Genomic DNA, 22,497 nt, shown 5'->3' with positions numbered 1-22,497 from the left:
ATATTCACTGGTGTACTGGAAAAAATTACAATCCGAGATCTTTTAAAGTAGCTAGGATTTTGGATTTCCTTCAGGCAGGATTGGATAAAGGGTTGAAAGTTGCTTCCTTGAGGGTGCAAGTCTCGGCGTTGACTGTATGGTTTCAGCAGAAGATTGCTGCTTTACAGGATGTACGTACATTTTTCCAAGGAGTAGTACATATTCAACCTCCATTTGTTCCTCCTGCAGCTCCCTGGGATTTGAATTTAGTTCTTAAATTTCTCCCGGGTCTTTTGTTTGAACCACTTGAGAGAGCAGATCTTAAGTGGTTAACGGTTAAAGTTCTTTTTTTACTGGCAATGGCGTCAGCCAGATGAGTATCAGATTTAGGAGCATTATCATGTAAGTCTCCTTTCCTAAGTTTTTTTCCAGACAGAGCAGTTCTCAGAACGAGATCTAGCTATCTTCACCTGAATGAAGAAATTGTAGTCCCAGCTTTTCAGATATCGGGACTATCTGCGGGAGAAGCGTCGCTGGATGTGGTCCGGGCTTTAAGGATCTACATAGATCGTACTAGTGCCATCAGGAAAACAGATTCTCTCTTCATCCTCTACGGATTCCATAGGAGAGGTTGGCCTGCTAGTAAACAGACGCTGGCGAGATGATTCCGAATGGTAATATCAGAAGCTTATTCTCATGCAGATCTCCCTATTCCGGCTAATGTCTCTGCACACTCTACACGTAAGGTAGGTCCTTCTTGGGCAGCACAGCAGGGTGCTTCAGCAGAACAGATATGTAGGGCAGCCACATGGTCTTCCATAAACACATTCATCAGACATTATGCCTTGGATACTTTTGCCTCTCATGACGCAGACTTCGGGCGAAAGGTCCTCCTGTGCAATCAGGAGCATCCCCACCACTAAAATGGCTTTGGGAATCCCAGTGTTATCCTGTGGATAATCCTGTGGACCCAGCCAGAGAAATATACGTTATGGTAAGAACTTACCGTTGATAACGTGATTTCTCTTATGTCCACAGGGATCCCACCCTGACGCATCTGATATGAGGATCTAGACAATCACTAAACCTCTTTCTTCTTGTATGGAAGGGTGTGCATGTGTGTTCTTATCGCCTGTACAGGTCTCTACCTAATGTTCCTGCCTAAAATCGCTGTGGAAAGAACTGATCTGACTGAGTCAGTGGGCGGGACTATATAGTGGAGGCCCCAATGCATCCTGGGAGGCCAGAAAGCTCGTGACTGTGTTGGTGCCATTTTCGCTGCCGCTCGACAATATTCCAATGTTATCCTGTGGATACCTGTGGACATAAGAGAAATCACGTTATCAACGGTAAGTTCTTACCATAACGTATATATTTCATGGTTTCTAGTACGTACGCAGCAGCATCTTTGATATGACCTAACGTTAGGAGTATCTCGTCTCCATCTATTGTGTCAGTGTCTTATGACAAGTTTTCTGACCACTTTTCAATAGCCCTACTCACCCACTCACAGACAATGGTAGGCCTGAGTAGTGTCCCATTGGCCACATCAATAGATCACCTCACTCACTTGCGGTCTGTCTGCTCCTTAAGTGAAGCCATTCCAGGCGCAGGGAGAAACACCTTTTCTCTTTTATGACAGGGCCCTGTCTAAAATGCGGGGTGACTCCCAGCTTTTGGAAAAAGGTAAGCTGCCTGAATTCCTTTTGGGAATCTGAAATTTCTTTTCAGGTTAAATCAGACTCCCTCCAAGAGACTGTTCAACTCCTGAGGTGGAGGGAAATTTACATTACTTCTTTACTAAAGTAAACCCTCTCCTTGTGGTAAAAGAGGGGGCTTCGTATCTTCTAACACCTCTTTTATAGCTAAAACATGTTTTGAATGCTTTTTGCTAACTTAGGACCTATTCCCCTGGAATCACTAGTGTCGACACAGGAATCAGAGTCCGTGTCGGTATCAGTTTGTACTACTTGTTTGTATGTGACCCAGAGGGGTCCCTGTGGATGAAAGGCAGAACTATTAAAAATCACATCTTCAACAGATTAAATTCAGTTTTCTGTATGAGATTCAGTCCAACCTCTTACTGATATGATTCACACTATCATGTAACCTTTCACCCAGTCAGGCTCTTGGTGTCATATTACACCTCTGTGTCCCTAACATGTCTCCACAGAGTTCCCTGCCACAGACATGTCACACACGGTCACAACCACACCACAGACACTCCGGGACTTATAGGGGACAGACCCACAGTAAAATCTGTCAGAGGGACACAGATAGGATTTGCCAGTTCACAACCCAGTGCCAGTAACACAATGTCTGTGAACACAAAATGCCCACTGACATGCAGCGCTTTCATAATGCAAATCACACAATTATATAGCACCAAATTCACTGTGGCCCCCCCTGTTTTGCACCCTGATACTTGTTCAGTAGTGGAGGAGGACCAGCGTTGTCTCTGCAGCCTCAGGAGAGAGGGAAAATGGCGCTGAGGAGGAAGCTCCACTCTTCAATGGTGTGTTTCTCCTCAGGATTTATGAGGTAATTTTTTTATACTGGCGGGGGCAGGACTGTGCCTCAGCAACTTATGCCCCTTATTTATGCCAGTTTCCATAGGTTTCATGCTGCCCAGGGCGCCCCCGCGCCCTGCACCCTGTAGTGCCTGTGTATGTGTGGGCAACATGGCGGGCCAGCCGCGCGGTACCTTTACCCGTCACTTTCTTGATTGAAGATCTATTTTCTAACACTCACCTGTCTTCTGACTTCTGGCTCTGTGAGGGGGTTGACGGCGTACTGTGGGAGTGAGCATCTAGGCACGTCTAGCATTCAGTTCCCTTCAGGAGCTAATGGTGTCCTGTCAGCCAGAAGCAGAGCCATGAAACTCTTTAGGAAGTTGGTTCCTACTTCTGCCCCCTCAGTACCACGAAGCAGGGAGACTGTTGCCAGCAGTTCTCCCTGAAAATAAAAAACCTAACACAAGTCTTTTCAGAGAAACTCAGTAGAGCTCCTCTGGAGTGCATCCAGTCTGCCTGGGCACATTTCTAAAACTGAGGTCTGGAGGAGGGGCATAGAGGGAGGAGCCAGTTCACACCTTTGAAAAGTCTTAGTGCCCATGGCTCCTGCGGAACCGTCTATACCCCATGGTACTGAAGTGGACCCCAGCATCCTCTAGGACGTATGAGAAATTTGTGTTCTTCAGTATTGCTGCAAATGGGGTAAATTGGCAGAATATAAATCCACATGCATCTAGCCTCCTAGCACATTAAACAGCCTTTTTAGTCACGCCATGCCGTGGCATGACTCTGTAGCGCCAAGTGTCTTTTTGTGCGATTTTTTTTTTTCCCATTAAAATGCGTTTTTCCGCAAAACCATGTAATTAGGATGCACAAGCAGATTATGCTGTTTAAAATATGTGGCATATCTATACTCTGTGTGCGGCCGTGGCTGTATCTGCATACAAAATGCTACGCTACAGTGTTTTCCTAGAAATCACTGTAACGTACCATTTCATATGCAGTTACAGCCACAGATGCACACAGAATATAGGCATGCCACATATAATTTTAATCCGCATAATCTGCTTGTGCATCTTATTCACTAGATGTATGAGGACACTTCTGTAGTGTTCCTACTTGGGGGGGAAAAGCACGACTACTGCTTCTATAACTACTACTACTACTCTCAGCAAGCATTTGTTATTTATATAGCACACACAATTGCAGCAGCACTTCACAGAGAATATTTGCCCATTCACATCAGTCCCTGCCCGAGTGGAGCTTACAATCTATATTCCCTACCACATGTGCATGCACATACATTCACACTACGGTTAATTTTGTGTGGAGCCAATTAACCTTACAGGGTTTTGGATTGTGGGAGGAAACGGGAGTACCCGGATGAAACCCACGCAAGCACATGGAGTATATGAACCCATGGGAATTGAACCCATGACATCAGTGCTGTAAGGCAGTAATGCTAACCATTACACCGACCGTGCTGCCCCACTGCCTGACTTGCATAGCTTCTATACTCTATGGAAAGCAGGTATTCATTTTGCTTGACATTTCTCAAATACTAGGGAACTTACTGCAGCCATATGGATCATTAGTCCCTATAACACTTGTTCATATGGAATGGACAAATAAAATGTATGTATCCAGATAAATTTTGATCATAAATTGAAAACAAGCCCTGATGGCTTCTTAATTATTTCTTCAGATGAACTTTTAGCTATTCGACAACTAATAAATCTTAGATCCCATTACTTTAGGACAAGAAGGGATTTTAACATTTATTTTTGTAGTTGACTGTAGTTATATTTTGTTTTTATGTTTTTTTTGTGTATGTGAAAGTGTTTTCTGATTTTACAAAGTCTGCTCCCCAGGCCAGTCCTGTATTCACAAGGCGGAGGAATTGTGCTTTCTTTATTAGTATCCTTGATGATGATGATAATTTGTAATATTTATTAACTAAAATTGTTGGGGCAAGAAACTTTAATTATACGTTCTCCACACCCCACTCCAGTGCACTGTGAGATGGAAAGGATGTGCGCAGGCCAAGCATTACTGGAAGCCTGTAGCCTGACCAAGTTATTCAAGCAGTAAGGTTAGGAACGGTGGATTAAATACTGCAGCAGATTGGAATGACGGTGGCTCTTGTCCATCCAGTGTCACATTGAGTGAAGCTCCCATCCAGTGCAGTCACGAGCTGGTCATTTTCTGTTCATGCTTCTCCTGAGTTTTGGTACTAGTTAGGGGGCACCATTGAGGAGGAACCCAGCCTCCCCCAAATGTTATGGGATCTTTTATGCGGGTGTTATCTTAAGCTGGACCATACTTTTAAATATATTCCTCACAAGAATCTTCAAGGTAGTTTACAAAGTACTTAAGTGCAAACAGATATTGCTTGATGCATGTAAAAATCTAGAAAATGGGGCTGTAATGGCAAAGTCAAAGTATGCCAAATGTCTGCAGCCAAAACCTAGATCTAGTTTCTTGAATGTACAGCTGTAATTTTATTATTGTAGTACTACTAACTCAATCCTTATGTCACTGACTTATGGAGGATTGTTGAAATCCTAGTTTAAACAGCCCAAGGGTTGCACAGTGAAGGCCTCCTGTGCTCTGTATATTATGTTGTCATTTTATAGCCGGACAGTAAACAAAACCGCTTTTCACTGTGCAATGATTAAGACTTTGCTTTTATTCAAATTATGTCACATTTGGATTGCATTTGTTTGATTGTACAGCAGCATTGATCGTCATTTTACAAGAATAGTGGTTTCTAGAACTCTGTATCATGTGGTTGTGCCTGGTTTAACCATTGCAATGCTATGATATAGATAATGAACAGAAAAACATGATGTAGTAATTTTGTAGAACTAAAAAACAAAAAAGGGCCGCTCTAGAAAGTCAATAATTAATTTTAAGACTGTTATGAATTGCCGGTGGTTCAAAATAATACTGTACATATTTATTTCACACATATTAAGCAATAAAAATGCTATTTTCTGCAGTACAAGTGAAAACCAATAGTGGATACAAGTAACAATATTAAAAGTAGCAATAAAATTATAGTAACTGGATCTGCTAAATACGTTTGCAACTCAGTATGTGCATGTAACTTTTATCTCCTGTGATATTGCAGTCCAGAAAATATAGCTGGAGACAAATGGATATTGAACTAATTTGTTGCGGAGTTAATTAGCTGCTAAGGTCCATACAGCCGCTGTAAATGTAGGGAATAAATTCCAACAATATACTCTATTTTACAAGTTCACCAGATGATCTTTATCACAGACCAGCGCACTTGATGGATATTGTTGCTGCTGGGAGCCGCTACTCACTCTATCCCTGCTGTCCGGGATTGCCTATCGAGAAAGTCACAGGAAGTGACGAAACGCGTCTAGGACTCCCTGTACTAGCTGGAGAATCGGACACTACAATACAAGCCACCATCCAATATCAATTCACCGGTCACGGCTCCCGCACCTGGTCTTCGCAAGCCGGAATCATCTTTCGCTCCCTGTGTGGCCGCTAATTGGCCGGAGCCAGCTGCTGCGCTTATACACGGCTGCCGCTAAACACAGGTACATCACCCGAGAATGCTTGGGAATCACTGTCTCCTCATACCTACCAAAGGGTCCCAGACAGCAGGGATAGAGTGAGTAGCGGCTCCCAGCAGCAACAATATCCATCAAGTGCGCTTATCTGGGATAAAGCTCATCCGGTGAACTTGTAAAATAGAATATATTGTTGGAATGTATTCCCTACATTTACAGCGGCTGTATGGACCTTAGTGGCTAATTAACTCCGCAATAAATTAGTTCAATATCCATGTGTCTCCAGCTATATTTTCTGGACTGCAATTTCACATGAGCTAAAAGATAAATGCACATACTGAGTTGCAAACTTATTTAGCAGATCCAGTTACTATAATTATATTGCTACTTTTAATATTACTTGTATTCACTATTGGTTTTTACTTGTACTGCAGAAATGAGCATTTTTATTGCTTAATATGTGTGAAATAAATATGTATTAATTTGAACCACCAGCAATTCATAACATTCTTAATATTAATTATTGACTCTCTAGCGAGACCCTTTTTTGTTTTTTATTTAACTCTATAAATTGAGACCCGTACAGATAAGTCTCTGGGGCTTATCGCAATTGAGTCATTTATTATCATTATCTGTATATTATTATCCACTCGCGCCAATAAGTATTTGTATTGTAGTAATTTTGTAGGACTGCATGTGCAAAATTGTTACATAATGCACACAAAATAAATAGCATTTGTGGGCCGATTGTCACTGTGGGTAACCCAAAAACAGATATTAATGAAAACCCTATTTTTATTGAGCAGTAGTTTTCCCTCAGAAGGTGGGGTGTCCTACACTTTTCTTCTTATGCTATCACTGTCCTCTACTTTACTTGTTTCCTTCTTCCCTTTTTTTCTGTGCCTTTAAACCCTGTAGATTCTGAAGCAGGACATACAAGTGAAAACTGGGGTGAGCGATTAACTCCTTCTTACAGCACATATGCAGGTAAAATTGACTGTACGTTTGTATTCCAGCATGTAAAACATAATCATCTCTCAAGCAACTCCTGACATTTGTGGGGTCTGTGTTTGTCTGTACAGCGATCGCACCTATAGCTCAATCCTCTAAGAAGCAATAAACTGAACAGTTTTTTCTTTAAGGAATAGTCATAGGATTACCAAAATGTTGACTAGTATATGTAAAAAAAAAAACAAAAAAAAATCTATTCAAGATCATTTTCACGCTGTATTTCTTACTCTCTAAGTTTGTGTATTTGGACCATTTTGTGTTATTGCTAATTGTAGGCATTCAAAAAGTAGTTCTGAAGATGCTGCGTAATATTTAAAAAAACACAATATATTAATTTTGAATAGGTGACACCTTGGCTATATTGCTGAATGGTAATAGAGAAAAAATAAAGGTACTAAAGTACATATATGGGTAGTGTCCAGAAGAATATACTACTAACAAAAGTCCACTGTGTGCATAATGCGGGGTGTATTTACTAAAGTGTGGGTTTTTAGGAAAGGAGATGTTGCCCATAGCAACCAATCAGATTGTAGTTATTATCTTCTAGAAAGTGCTAGATAAATGATTAAGTAGCATCTGACTGGTTGCTATGGGCAACATCTCCACTTCTAAAAACCTGCACCATAGTAAATATACCACTGAGTGTTTTCCAGAGAAGCGGATAGGTAATGGTATCATGTTTTCAAAATCATTGGCTGAAAAGTGCAATAATGATAGGAAAGGTAAATTAATGTGGCATAACGCAGCACACCCTGATTCTCATGTCAGTCAGTGCATGCTAAAGTTACTTTACATGCATGTTTATGAAAAAGTGAACAGTCACTGAATAATGTCAGTCTCATATTGTAAAAAAAAAAGCCACCTTAGAAGAGCGTGCTGTAAATGTATAATTCATGGCCACATGTGCTGTTATTGTAGTGCATATATGGGGTCGGATTCGCATTGGATCTCAATCCAACGCGCAGTTTCCCGATATGTGCAGAACGGATCCAGCAGTCGCATCGCAGGGATGCAAACACCTCTGCCGGATTGACAGGCAGAGGCGTTTGGGGTAGGGATTGGGGTGGCTGGTGTTGGCGGAAACGGGTCATGCTGCCCCATTTTCTGGGAGTGGCTAACCCAAGGACTGCCTCACAAGATGCAGTTTCCTTGGTCCCGCAAACTGCCGTGCGACTGCAATCCTGAGTAAGCACTGGCTTACTCAGCCTGCCGTTGCAGTTGAACGACCGATGATGCGATCGCATCACAAATGCAGGACGGAGGTGGTATGCACCTGCTCCTGCATTTGCATTGCTATGGATTGCCTTTGCAGCAGCTTTGCAATTGCAATCCATGCTGAATTAGGCCAATACTTGCTTATGGTCAGTTGTTAATTGTGCTGTAAAATCACTTTACAGTAATCATGTAAAGTGATTAGCAGCAAGGCATTATCCTGCACAACCCACAACTGGTCATCAATTCATGTCCTTAATGTAAACCGTAGCCTTGTTGCTATAATGAGAATGTGATGTATAACAAACATCCCTTTACAGCTCCAAGACACACAAACATAAAAACACTCTAGTCACAAGCTATCTCAAGACTATTAGAAGTACTTTGAAAGTAAGACAACACAGACAATCACCAGGAGTGTTATATCCATCGGAGACCAATAACCTTTTTGTCTTGGCTGCCGGTTAGAGGGCAGAAAATCTTATTTATAGTAACGGTGACCTTATGTTTAAACACAATATTGAAATTGTACCTGGAGGGAAAAAAGCTTGAAATATCATTAGATGCATTGGGAAAATGTTTAGCTCCCTTAAAAACTGAAATGGATACAACACTGAATTAAGCAGTTATGCTTTGACCAAAATGAACAAAGTGTTTTAATGTTAGAATAAATAGAATACTATAAATTGGAATTTTTAAGAATCTGTAGTTCCTGCAGCTTTGCAAAGCTTTTACACTGCTATAGTTTAGACTGCTAGAGATGACCAACATCTGTGCAGTGTATCTCCAGAGTAGCCTGTTTCCTCTGGTCACCAGGGAATTCATACACATACCATACAGGCAGCAGTTATTCCTAACATAAGCGCATACAACAAACTCCCGTCAAGTTTCTGGATGCTGTCACATCCAAGGTAGCTTAGCCATCTGTGCCAGAGTTCTAAAGATTGTAAGTTAGACGTCAACCTTACGCTGTGCCTGGGACATAGTTGTCAGACCTGGGTACCTTTTGCTATTCCAGTCCCTCTTTTGTTCCGCATACTCACTTTCTTTCTGTAACTGGACTCTGTGTCCCTTCTGCTACAGGATAGTTATTGCGATTAGGTTTGTTTCCCTTCTACAGTTACGTCACAGCACTGCCTTTTGGTCACTGCATGCATCAGTTATGTGGACTTGCATCAGCTGGGCGGTTCTCTGACTCTTAACCTCTAATTAGTGCATATTGATTGGCGATTCATCAGGGAATCTTCAAATGCCAACATGTTAACAATCTTGAATCATTTTTGGTCGGAATTGGCAAATTGAGGATTTCCAACATATTGGATTTACCGCATCCTTTAACTCAGGCATTAGCAGAATTGGGAATTAACCTGATACTCCACTGATTATCTCTATTGAGAATGATAGATATTCATGTAGATATATATAGCTCTATTTATATCCACACGATAGCATAAAATGCAGTAATAATGATTTTCAATCATCTTGCAATTGGGGATATGTATTTTAAATTTGAGCAGGTAATGGTTACCCCTGTAGTAAAGAATGTGTTTTAGCTTGTCCAGATGAGTGTGTCATTTGATTACAGTTTCTGGACGTTCATCCCCGGTAACGTCAAATGGCAAAAGACTTCTGTATTAATAGCAATTACAGAACAGAGCGCTAGACGAGTTGCCTGAAAAGCAAGTAAATGAATTAGAATTTTTTGAAGGAAAAGCTTTAAAAAAAAAAAATAATGATAATATTAATGTGAAAAGTAAAAAAGGGGTGATTATTTTGTTATTATGTAATTAAATACGTTTTATGGAAAACTTCCATCCATGAAGCAAATCATTATAATCCCATCACTATGCTTCACAGTACGGTAGTGTTCCTCATGTGCAATTAGGTATGTGTCATCCAGCTGATATGTGACTATGCTACGCAATTTCTTGCAAACTGAGGGTTACATTGTATGTCAGACTGGCAAATGTAGCTGTGCCCTTACTTGGTACATGGTAAATGTAACTGTGCCGTGACTTGGTACATGGTAAATGTAACTGTGCCCTGACTTGGTATATGGCAAATGTAGCTGTGCCCTGACTTGGTACATGGTAAATGTAACTGTGCCCTGACTTGGTATATGGCAAATGTAGCTGTGCCCTGACTTGGTACATGGTAAATGTAGCTGTGCCCTGACATGGTAAATGTAGCTGTGCCCTGACATGGCACATGGTAAATGTAGCTGTGCCCTGACTTGGTACATGGTAAATGTAGCTGTGCCCTGACTTGGTACATGGTAAATGTAGCTGTGCCCTGACATGGTACATGGTAAATGTAGCTGTGCCCTGACTTGGTACATGGTAAATGTAGCTGTGCCCTGACATGGTACATGGTAAATGTAGCTGTGCCCTGACATGGTAAATGTAGCTGTGCCCTGACATGGTACATGGTAAATGTAGCTGTGCCCTGACATGGTAAATGTAGCTGTGCCCTGACATGGTACATGGTAAATGTAGCTGTGCCCTGACTTGGTACATGGTAAATGTAGCTGTGCCCTGACATGGTACATGGTAAATGTAGCTGTGCCCTGACTTGGTACATGGTAAATGTAGCTGTGCCCTGACATGGTACATGGTAAATGTAGCTGTGCCCTGACTTGGTACATGGTAAATGTAGCTGTGCCCTGACATGGTACATGGTAAATGTAGCTGTGCCCTGACATGGTACATGGTAAATGTAGCTGTGCCCTGACATGGCACATGGTAAATGTAGCTGTGCCCTGACTTGGTACATGGTAAATGTAGCTGTGCCCTGACTTGGTACATGGTAAATGTAGCTGCCCTGACTTGGTACATGGCAAACGTAGTTGTGTACATTTTTTATAAAGTTTCTTGCATTTGCGTTGACTGTTCCTTAGTCTTCATGCTGAATCTCTTGTTTGAAATCTTTAGGACCACATCTAAAACACACAGGGGGAGATTTATCAAACCTTCTAAAGAGGACATGTGGAGATGTTGCCAAAAGGCAACTAATCTGATTCCAGCTATAAATGATTTAGTACATTCTGTAAAAATGATAGCTAGTATCTGGTTGCTATAGGCAACACTTTGATTTGTCCTCTTAAGAAAGATTGATAAATAACCATTCAAATTGTACACAGGTGGACTCTGATAAATGACTCTGATAAATGTTGAGTCCTCTGAGATTACACAAGGAATTTAGTTATGTAGCAATTTTTTATTATTAATTCATAAAAAGCTGATTTTTTTTGTTTTTTTGTTGATATTGCCAAATGTTTTGTATTAAGCTATAAAGGTGCATACACACGGTGCGATATGCACTTAACTTTCCTTACGATTTTGACTATATAGTCAAAATCGTAAGGAAAGTTAGTGCATATCGCACCGCGTGTACACAGCTTGCGATGCAGATGTGCGGTCCTGTGGGATCGGCATCGCAAGAAAAAAGAGACTGTGCAGGCAGCCCAACATTGACTGTATCGGCGGGGCTGGGTCGCATAGTCAATGTCGGACATTTGGCGCATCGCACCGTGTGTACACAGCCTAAGAATTCACAAATCTATTCTGATCCCATGGTCTAATAAACAAAAATGTGCTACTTTAGGTAGCCACTGTATAGCGAGCAGGTCTAACATACTAGCTCTGCAAAAAGGAAAATGCTGTTTGGGAGATGTTTAATATCAGAAGCAGAAAGCCAAGCATTTGATATAAACAAAGCAAGTTTGTTTCCTGTTGACAGTTACAAGAAATAGAGGAAACATATTTTTTTGTTCCTGGGTGATAATTCTGCATGAATTTTAGCTTGCTTTATCTGATAATGAGAGCCATAGTTTTTCCTGTGTTATAGGGCCTACACACTGGGCAATATCTTGAAAGATATGAACGATATTGTTCATAAATGAATGATAAATCGTTCATATCTTTCAGTGTGGATGTATCAACGATGAACAATGCGCTTGCCCGCAATCGTTTAGCATTGATCGATCATCGTTGATTACATGCCAGTCATTTTGGACGTGATTGAACGGAGACTTCCCAAATCTTATTATATATACCAAATAATAAGCATTAACAGACTATATAGATGTATGTACTCTCACATCGTCCAAATTGACCATCGATATCGTCCAGTGTGTAGGAAAAATCGACCATCGATAATATCGTTGGTCGAAAACATCGCCCAGTGTGTAGGCCCCTTAAGTGTCCATTCATGAAGGCTGATAATGAATGTATTCATGTAAAGGCCAATTTATCACTCAATAGTGCTCCCTGACAGTTGAGTGATTTGGGGGCTAATTCAGTAAGGAACGCAGAATTGCTAAAAAGTAAAAATTGCAAAAAACCGCACAGTGCGCATGCGCAAAGTAAAATCTACATCTAAAATTACAACTTCTCAGACGTAGAAAAAACTGCGTATACACTCCGAAAAGTAGGCGGCGTACCAAAGGGCTGGTCTCGCAAAAACTACAAGCAGGGGCGTGTGTGGGCATATGCGGATTTTCGAGAGGCGGAACCTACACATTTTTTGCAACTGAACGCACATCTATGGTGTGCAGTTTCTGAGTGACTACAGGTCTACCTTAAAATCTGCACAAGCTGACCTCGCTTGTAGAATGTTCGATGTATACTGCAATCATTGCTTCATTACCCGCAGCTGAAGCGGCTCACACTGCTGACCACAATTCAGTTTATTCAGCTGCATTGAAACTTAACAACATAGTCAGGGAGCTTTAAACTATTTAACATATGTATTACTCTAAAATATATGTGTCACAACTGAGGGCCTGAGCTGACGGAAGGCAGCCTCAGTTGTAGGGGCTGAGATGTACCGGAACCTGGGAGGTTGTATCAGACCCCTGGACATGTAAGTAACATGAAGAGAAACCGCCCGAAGGCGTGACCACGACAACTTGAGTAAAAGTCAATGATATTTATTTATGACAAAACTCCATGCATCACAGTAGCAGTAAAAAGTAACATAAAAATCAGCAGAAAAATAATAATACAGTTCCTGGGTACTACAGGGTGGCAGGGGCCACAGAGCTCTGGTGGTATGAGACAGTTCTTATTATCTGCAAGTTGGAAAGTCCTTACCAGGCTCAACTGTAGCAATGAGGAAAGCCCAGGGTCGTACCAGCTGGTGTTCCAGGGAAAGCTGGACTGCTGTAGATAAAATGCTGCTGTGGGTACTGGTTAGAACCAGACAGGTGTTGGCACGGAGTGGATACTGGCTGGAACCAGTTAAATAATAAATAAAGCTTGAGAGCGATGCAATGTAGATGAAATGTAGAATTTGAGAGCGGAGAAATAATAATACCGGTGGAGAGTGGTAAACTGCAGAAAGGACACCGGCCCTTTAAGAGAAGCTGTACACTGCTGGAAGCTAAGCTGGAAGCAGGTGATGTTGTAGCTGGAAACAGGTGAGTCCAGAATGGATCGGAGAGTCAGGCTACACCGCAGATGGAATGCTGGTGCGGGTCTCTATAGCAGAAGTCTGGAGACAGGAGCTGGAACCTGGAAGACATTCACAGAAGAGAGACAAACTGGAACTAGGTTTGACAACCAAAGCACTGACGCTTTCCTTGCTCAGGCACAACCTATTTATACCTGCAGCAAGGAAGGCATTGGCTAGGCAATTATGCAAATTAATAATACAGACAGCAGATTGGTGAATATGATCAGATAACAGAATCCAAGATGGCTGCGCCCATGCAGACACTTGGAGGGAAGTTTGGTTTGTAATCCATGTGGTCTGGAAAGCAGTAATGGCGGCGCCGGCCACCGGAGACAGGAGACGCCAGGCTGACAGGTGCACATCCAACCACGCGGACACAGCGGAGGCCGCGGCTGACGTAATCGCCACTCTGAATGCAGAAGCTCAGGAACGGCGGCGGAGGCCGCGGGAGACGCCATGCCAGATGTATAAGGCGTTACTGTGACAGCGTCCAGAGAGACAGGAGAGGATGCGGGAATATGCACATCAGGATAACAGATGGGATCCGGTCCTGGAGCGCTGAGCCAGCCTTAGGAGGCATCTGATGGGTAAGAAATGGCGTCCAGATACCCGGATCGTGACAATATGTTAGTAACCTAATAATTCTTTAAGGTAATAACAATGCAGGTTTGTCAAGAACACACTTGTTTTCCTACAAACATGTACAATAACATTTACAAGCAATTTTTTTTTCAATAATGGCTTTTAGTTTAAAAGCCGAGTTATTTATGATTTAAAGCAACAAACAATTATCTTCAAAAATCATACCCTCATACATGTGTAAGGTTTTTTTTTTTTCCCCCTTAACAAAGAAACATGTTCAATAACATAGCCACAATAATTGTGATTTTGTGGACATTTTAATTATGCACCATTTTTTGTTTTACAATATTTTCACATTAAACAATAACATAAGAATTTTTAATAATAACAAAGAAACATTAATATGTCATGTATGTAAACTTTCAACATAAAAAAAACTATTTTTTTTTTCCGCCTACGTTTCTGGATTCACCAGCGGAAGTAGCTTGTCTTGTTTTTCGATGCATCCTGTCAGTAGGCATGGTTGGCTCAATGTTATGTGTGGCTGATGTTAAATAGTGACATCAGAAACCTTTACGCAAATAATGCGACTAAGTGTAAGTTTTTCGCAAAAAATGTGGATTTTTAAGTCTGAACATAAAACTTGCAAATTTGACAAGTCCACCTTTTTTTGTAACATTAAATTAGTGTTGCAGATTTTCCGTTTGGGCGTGCTTTTGCAATTTTGAGATCAGTCGCAGTTTTTGCAAATTTATGGTTTCGGATGGATCTTGAGTACCTTCTGAAGGTGCCATTTGTAGTTCACTGCAATATTATCGGCACAGGGTAAAGATCAGATAATGACTGGATTTCTTGTTGAGCGTTTCCTTGTCAAAGTGGTTTTCTTATGTTCTCAAAGTTGACATTGTGGAAAGAAGGAAGTTAATCTGTGTGTGCGCTGTGCTGGAGGTGGCCCCGTATATAAGCTGAGTGCTTACCCTTTTTTAAATAAATTCTAGGTATGCTCTGTTTCTGAACTCACTAATACTCCTTTCCCCCTTTCAGATCACAACCTTATCACCTGCATGCTCTCCTCCGTTAATTCAAACTCTGTTGCTGAAGTCCTCCAATCTTCCTCAAACCCGCAGAAATATTCACACAATCTTCAAGAACTTTCCACCTCACTCCAACAACTGCTTTCACCTATTTCAGCATTTATCTCTCCTGAGTTGGCTGTATCACACCTGAACCAGACTCTAAGACTAGCCCTTGATGAAGTGGCTCCAGCTACCCATCACACTCCACGTAGGCCTAGATGTCAACCATGGCACACTAAATTAACAAGACATCTATAAAAACTCATACGTGAACGTCAGTGGCGTAAATCTCGTATTTTAAGTGACTTCCTCACATATAAACTGTCTACCACTCTTATAGAAATGCCCTGGGCACTGCCAAACAAACATATTTCCAAACTCTTATCTCTGCTCAAGCCTCTAACCCCAAACAACTCTTTTTAATACATTTAAATCACTTCTGAATCCTCCCTCACCTACCCCACCAGTCACTATCAAGGCACAAGATCTTGCTTCCTTCAAGGAGAAGATTGATCAGATCCGAGATTAAATGGTATTCTCTTTGGCAGCCAGAGACCTGCTCAGTTCTTTACCTGAACCCTCTGGCGCGCTCTCTTCATTTGATCCCACAAATGAAGATGAAGTATCATCACTTTTTTCATCCTGCTTCTCTACTACCTCTCCTCTTGATCCTTTACCCTCACAAATAAGTAAAGCTCTGTCTCCGGTGCTCATGCCTACCTTAACTGACATCTGTACACTCTCTCTCTCTCTCTCTCTCTCTCTCTCTCTCTCTCTCTCTCTCTCTCTCTCTCTCTCTCTCTCTCTCTCTCTCCTGGTATATTTCCGTCACTGTTCAAGCATGCAGTGATTATTCCCATTTTGAAAAAACTAAATTCTGACCCTAAGCCTCTCTCAAACTACCGCCCTATCTCTCAGCTCCCTTGTCACTCTAAGCTACTTGAGAGACTTGCCTACATTCGACTCGCACACTTTCTTAACTCTATCACTGACTAAAGTGGTTAATGATTTGGTCACTACAAAGTCTAAAGGCCATTACTCACTACTTATTCTTCTAGATCTATCTGCTGCCTTTGACACTGTTGACCACTCTCTTCTCATACAAACACTACAATCCCTAGGTCTTAAAGACGCAGCCCTTTCTTGGTTCCTATCCTACCTATCTAATCGCTCTTTCAGTGTTCTCTTCTCTGAATCTACCTCTTCTTCGCTACCTCTTTCAGTTGGAGTACCGCAAGGCTCAGTCTTGTGTCCTCTGCTTTTCTCTATCTGTACATCATCTCTTGGTAAACTAATCAGCTCTTTTGGATTCCAGTATCACCTGTACACAGATTATACTCAAATCTACCTATCCTTCCCTGATTTGTCCTTATCTGTACTGGGCTGTGTCACTTAATGCCTTTCTGCCATTTCATCTTGGATGACATCTCGCCACCTCGAAATTAATATTTCAAGTTAATTATATTTCCACCAGCCAATAGTAGGTACCAACCTGATATCTCTATCATTGTTGAAAATTCGCCAATCTACCCTACCCCACAAGCTCGCTGCCTAGGTGTCATCCTTGACTCTGATCTGTCCTTTGTTCCCCACATTCAATTGGTCTCAAAATCATGTTACATGCATCTAAAAAACATATCCAAAATACGACCATACCTTACACAAGACACTGATAAAACTCTAATCCATGCTCTCATTATCTCCCGCATTGATTATTGCAATAGTCTCCTTACTGGTCTTGCCAAAATGAGATTCTCACCACTACAATCCATTCTGAATGCAGCTTGAGGCCAATGTTCTCCGCTAGATGTTCATCGTCTGCAGATCCACTCACATATCTTCTCATTCTTCACTTTCCCTTCCTCTCAAACCTGGTTCATCATTGCTGTATGACCATATCATACAGCTCACCAAGAACCTTTGCAATCTGGTGGACAGCTATGCAATAGATAGCACCTATCCTTGTGTATCCATGCCTATTTCCCTATAGATTGTAAGCTTGCGAGCAGCCTTCCTACCTCTGACTGTTTTTTATAACCAAGTTTTGTTATATCATTATTTCCAGTTGTAATGCGCAACGGAATTTGCTGCGCTATATAAGAAACTGTCAAAAATAAAAGGAGATTCCACAGGGAATAACATCAGGGGTGTAGGGTAGGATCTTGATCCGAGGCACCAACAGGCTAAAAGCTTTCACTGTTCCGAAGATGCTCAGCCCACCCTCCTCTATAACCTCGCCTCTGTGCACAGGAGCTCAGTTTCGTTAACCAGTCCAGTGCAGTAGCAGGCAAAAGAGACTACAGCCGTTAGTAGCCACGTACACCACATCTCATGACAGGAGAAGGCATCAGCGGCTAATGCCATACCAACCCAAAGAAGCTAAGTGCGTCAGGGTGGGCACCCTGTGGAATCCAGTGTACCTCGCAGAAAGAGATTTAACAAGGGTAAGTTCTTACCATAAATCTCCTTTTCTGCAGCGGGGTACACTGGTATTCCACAGGGAATAACATCGGGGATGTCCTAAAGCAGTTCCTTATGGGAGGGGACGCACTATAGTGGGCACAAGAACCCGGCGTCCAAAGGAAGCATCCTGGGAGGCAGAAGTATCGAAGGCATAGAACCTTATGAACGTGTTCACTGAGGACCACGTAGCTGCCTTGCACAATTGTTCAAGGGTCGCACCACGGCGGGCCGCCCAAGAAGGTCCAGCCGATCGAGTAGAATGGGCTTTGATGGAAGCAGGATCTGGAAGGCCAGCCTGTACATAAGTATGTGCAATAACCATCCATCTGGCTAATGTCTGCTTGTTAGCAGGCCAGCCACATTTGTGAAAACTAAACAGTACAAAGAGAGAATCAGACTTCCTAACAGTGGCTGTCCTCTTCACATAGATACGGAGAGCCCGTACCACATCCAAAGACCGCTCTTTGGAGGATAAATCCGGAGAGACAAAGGCCGGAATCACAATCTCCTGGTTAAGGTGGAAAGAAGACACCACCTTAGGTACATAACCAGGACACATTTGAAGAACCGCCCAGTCACGGTGAAAAATCAGGGGGACCTACAAGACAAGGCACCCAAATATGATACCCGTCTAGCAGAGGCAATAGCCAGCAGAAACAAGACCTTGAGGGAAAGCCACTTAAGGTCCGCAGATTCAAGATGTTCAAACGGAGACTCTTGCAAAGCCTCCAGAACCACCGACAAATCCCAAGGAGCCACATGTGGACATAGAGAGGTTGAATCCGTAAAACTTCCTCAGTGAAGGTATGAACATCAGGCAGAGTCGCAATTTTTCTCTGAAACCATACCGACAAGGCAGAAATATGAACCTTGAGGGAGGCCAGCCGAAGGCCCAAGTCCAGGCCTTGTTGTTGGAAGGCCAAAAGTTTGGCCGTACTAAACTTTTAAACGTCATGATTGTTAGATGCGCACCAAACAAAGTAAGAATTACAGACCCTATGGTAAACCTAGTTTGAATGACCACCTCAGAAAATCCTTTGGCCCTCAGTACGGAAGCTTCCAAAAGCCACGCCGTCAAAACCAGTCGGGCCAAATCCTGGTAAACACAAGGGCCCTGAATAAGGAGGTCTGGTCGTTGCAGAAGAGGATGCTCTAGCGAGAGACCCTGTAGGTCTGAGAACCAATGCCGTCTGGGCCACGCTGGAGCTATTAGAAGGATTCCTCCTTCTTGCTTGAACTTCCTCACCACTCTGGGCAGGAGTGACACCGGAGGGAACACGTACGGCAGCCGAAAGTTCCATGAAATTGGCAGTGCATCCACGAACGCCGCTTTAGGATCCCTTGTTCTTGCTCCGAAGACTGGAACCTTGTGATTGTGTCGAGACGCCATCAGGTCTACATCTGGTAGGCCCCACTTCTCCACTAGGAGTTGAAATATTTCTGGATGAAGGCTCCATTCTCTGGCGTGTACGTCCTGACGACTGAGGAAGTCCGCTTCCCAGTTGAGGACCCCCGGAATGAAAACTGCCGATATGGCTGGCAGATGGCGTTCCGCCTATTGAAGAGTCTTTGACACTTCCAACATTGCCATGCCGCCTTGATGATTTATGTACGCCACCGTGTCAGCGTTGTCTGACTGTACTTGAACAGGCCTGTTCAGTACCATATGCCGGGCCAGTTTCAGAGCATTGAACACTGCCCGCAATTCCAGAATATTTATCGGGAGGAGAGACTCCTCCCTGGTCCACCGACCCTGAAGAGAGTGTTGCGCCAACACCGTGCCCCAACCCCTCAGACTGGCATCCGTCGTCAGAAGGACCTAGTTGGAGATCCAGAAGGGACGACCCATGCTTAATCGATGATCCTGCAGCCACCAGGTCAGTGACAGACGGACCTCCGGAGACAAGGAGATCATTTGAGACCTGATCCAGTGAGGCAGGCCGTTCCACTTGGCAAGAATCAGTTTCTGCAGAGGGCGGGAATGAAATTGAGCATGCTCCACCATGGCGAAGGCCGGCACCATGAGGCCTAGTACTTGCATCGCCGAGTGTATCGACACACGCGGACGAGAGAGGAAGCAACGTATCTTGTCCTGAAGCTTCAGGACTTTCTCATGTGACACACAACCAGAGGTTGTTTTTGTGTCCAACAACGCTCCCAGATGCACCATGCTCTGGGCAGGGACCACGGATGATTTCTTCAGTTGATGAGCCACCCGTGGGCTTGCAGAAACTGGACCGTCAGATCCAAATGACGGAGGAGAACTTCTGGGGAATTGGCCAGGATCAGCAGATCGTCCAGATACGGCAGGAACCGGATGCCCCGACGGCGGAGTGAAGTCGTCATAACTGCCATGACCTTGGTGAAAATTCGCGGAGCCGTGGTCGGACCAAACGGTAAGGACCGAAATTGGTAATGGAGATTGCCAATAGCAAACCGCAGGTATTGCTGATGTGACATGGCAATAGGGATATGCAGGTAAGCATCCTGTATATCCAGGGATATCATATAGTCCCCTTGTTCCAAAGCCAGGACAATAGAGCGAAGGGTCTCCATACGAAACTTGGAGTCCCTCACAAACTTGTTCAAAGATTTGAGAATGGGCTGGGAGGAACCATTTGGTTTGGGGACTAGGAACAGCGTTAAATAGTACCTCCTGCCCCTCTGAGCCAGAGGCACCGGTACTACCACTCCAGTGATTGTATCTCTAAACTGAGAGTTGTTGCCTTCACCTGATCCGAAGGGATGTCTGTCAGGCAACAGCGAGGAGGGGAACGAGTCTTGAAGGATATAGCGTATCCCTGAGTGACGACTTCCCGCACCCAAGCATCTGAAGTGGTCTTCAACCATACCTGAGTGAACTGTAGAAGCCGGCCTCCCACCCTGGGATCCCCCAGGGGGAGGCCCGCCCCATCATGCCGCAGGCTTGTCAGATTTGGAAGCCGACTGACGGGCAGCCCAGGCACATTTTAGGCTTGGGCTTGGTGGTTTTGGAAGTGTGAGACTGTTTCGGGTATGCCTGACCCTATGCTTTTCCCGGAGGGCGAAAGGAAGTACTCTTAGCCTTCAGGGCTGAAGGAGCAGTACTAGGTAGACATGCAGTCTTAGCAGACGTCAAGTCAGCGACAATCTTGTTGAGATCCTCACCAAAGAGGACGTTTCCTTTAAACGGGAGCACCTCCAGGGTTTTCTTAGAGTCCAAGTCCACTGACCAGGACCGCAGCCAGAGAATACGGCGAGCCAAAATGGATGTCGTAGCAACCGCCAGAACACCTGCATCTGAATCTGCTTGTTTAATGTAATGAGATGCCGTGACAATGTAAGAGAGACATTATCCGGCATGTTCAGAAAAACTGGACGGAAACTCAGCCTCTATTTCCTGAGCCCATGCCTCAATAGCTTCTGCGGCCCAAGTAGTCGCAATGGTGGGCCTATGTGCAGCCCCAGAAACGTCATGATCAGAGTCTGTGGGGTCAGTATACACGCCATCTTCATCGGAAGAGGTATCCGGAACATGCGTGGATTGAGCGGAAGTAACAGCCCGCTTAGAGGACTTCTTAGGTTTAGTCTTAGGAGGTCGAGGGTCAGGAATACATTTATCCAAAGAGTTATTCAATTGCTGTAACGGAGTGGACAGAGCATCTGTCCATGGAGGATTAACCACAGGGACCATATAAGGCTGATAAGGCACAGGAGGTCCCATAGGGGGCGCAAGTCTAGTTACCAGCGTAGTCAGTAAATTAGAAAAGGCAGCCCAAGGTGGGGCCTGATGTGCCCCCGTTATTACAAACTGACTGGGGGGTACAGAACCCCTAAAACCTGAACTCTCTGCAGCCATGTTATCCTCAAATGCATCTGGGACATCATAACCGCGCACTGCGGAATCAGCCCCAGACCCATCGCCCCCTGTAGCTGACATGATATGAAAGCGTAAACCACAGGTGACGCAGTACAATATCAGCAGATAAAATACCTAACACAGAGGATTTCTGAAGTAAAATGTGACTGAAAAACACAGAGAAAAATACAAAATATGTATATCCTATGAAATACCTATATTATCTAATAACCCTGACGCAAGGAGCCTCCTCAGGTTACAGAATATAGGGATAGCAGTAGGAGTGAGATACACTGAGTAGAGGTCACCCAGCAGCTATATATACACACACACACACACACACACACACACACACACACACACACAGTCACATGTACAATGCAGGAATTATGACAAACAATAAAACTGCACTGGACTAGCAATACTATTACTGAGTAAAGCTGTGTATATAAACAGATATATCAATGCACAGTAAAAAAATGGATGAATATCACAGGGTACTTGTACTAAATAACCCTGAAGTATGCACTTGTTCTTAAGTATTCTACATGTCGTTTAGACAGTGTTAGTTAAGTGTCCTGTAAATGCACAGCGCTGATGATGCAGGCGGCTTTACAGAGGAGGCATCACCCAGCAGTCCCAGAATCAGCGCAGCTGTGTGCAATGGCGCCCACTGACAGGGAGTGAAGGAGACAGAGAGATGCATCTCCAGGGCGGGAACATTTTACTCTAAATGGCGGCTGGGGGAGGGGTCACAGGCCAGAGCCTTATCCCCTTGCTGGACTTCATGAAATGGATATAGCCTAATCTGACCTGTGCCC

General features: G+C 43.4%; 1 protein-coding gene across 5 annotated transcripts in view; it reads left to right on the top strand.

The window, feature by feature from the left end:
• ANKRD12 (ankyrin repeat domain 12) overlaps positions 1-22,497 on the top strand; it is a 323,283-nt gene that overhangs the window by 209,791 nt on the left and 90,995 nt on the right. For 3 of the 5 annotated variants that reach the window (XM_063923476.1, XM_063923479.1, XM_063923481.1), the window contains one exon: positions 6,959-7,027. The exons of 1 other annotated variant lie outside the window; for it this stretch is intronic. In XM_063923476.1, the coding sequence (XP_063779546.1) occupies positions 6,959-7,027 (69 nt within the window). The remainder of the gene's footprint in view (positions 1-6,958; positions 7,028-22,497) is intronic. One more of the 5 variants, XM_063923477.1, reaches the window with a different exon arrangement.

Source organism: Pseudophryne corroboree, chromosome 5 (assembly GCF_028390025.1).
Source record: "Pseudophryne corroboree isolate aPseCor3 chromosome 5, aPseCor3.hap2, whole genome shotgun sequence".
In the NCBI taxonomy this organism is placed as follows: Eukaryota; Metazoa; Chordata; class Amphibia; order Anura; family Myobatrachidae; genus Pseudophryne; species Pseudophryne corroboree.
This window is presented reverse-complemented; position numbering and strand designations above follow the sequence as displayed.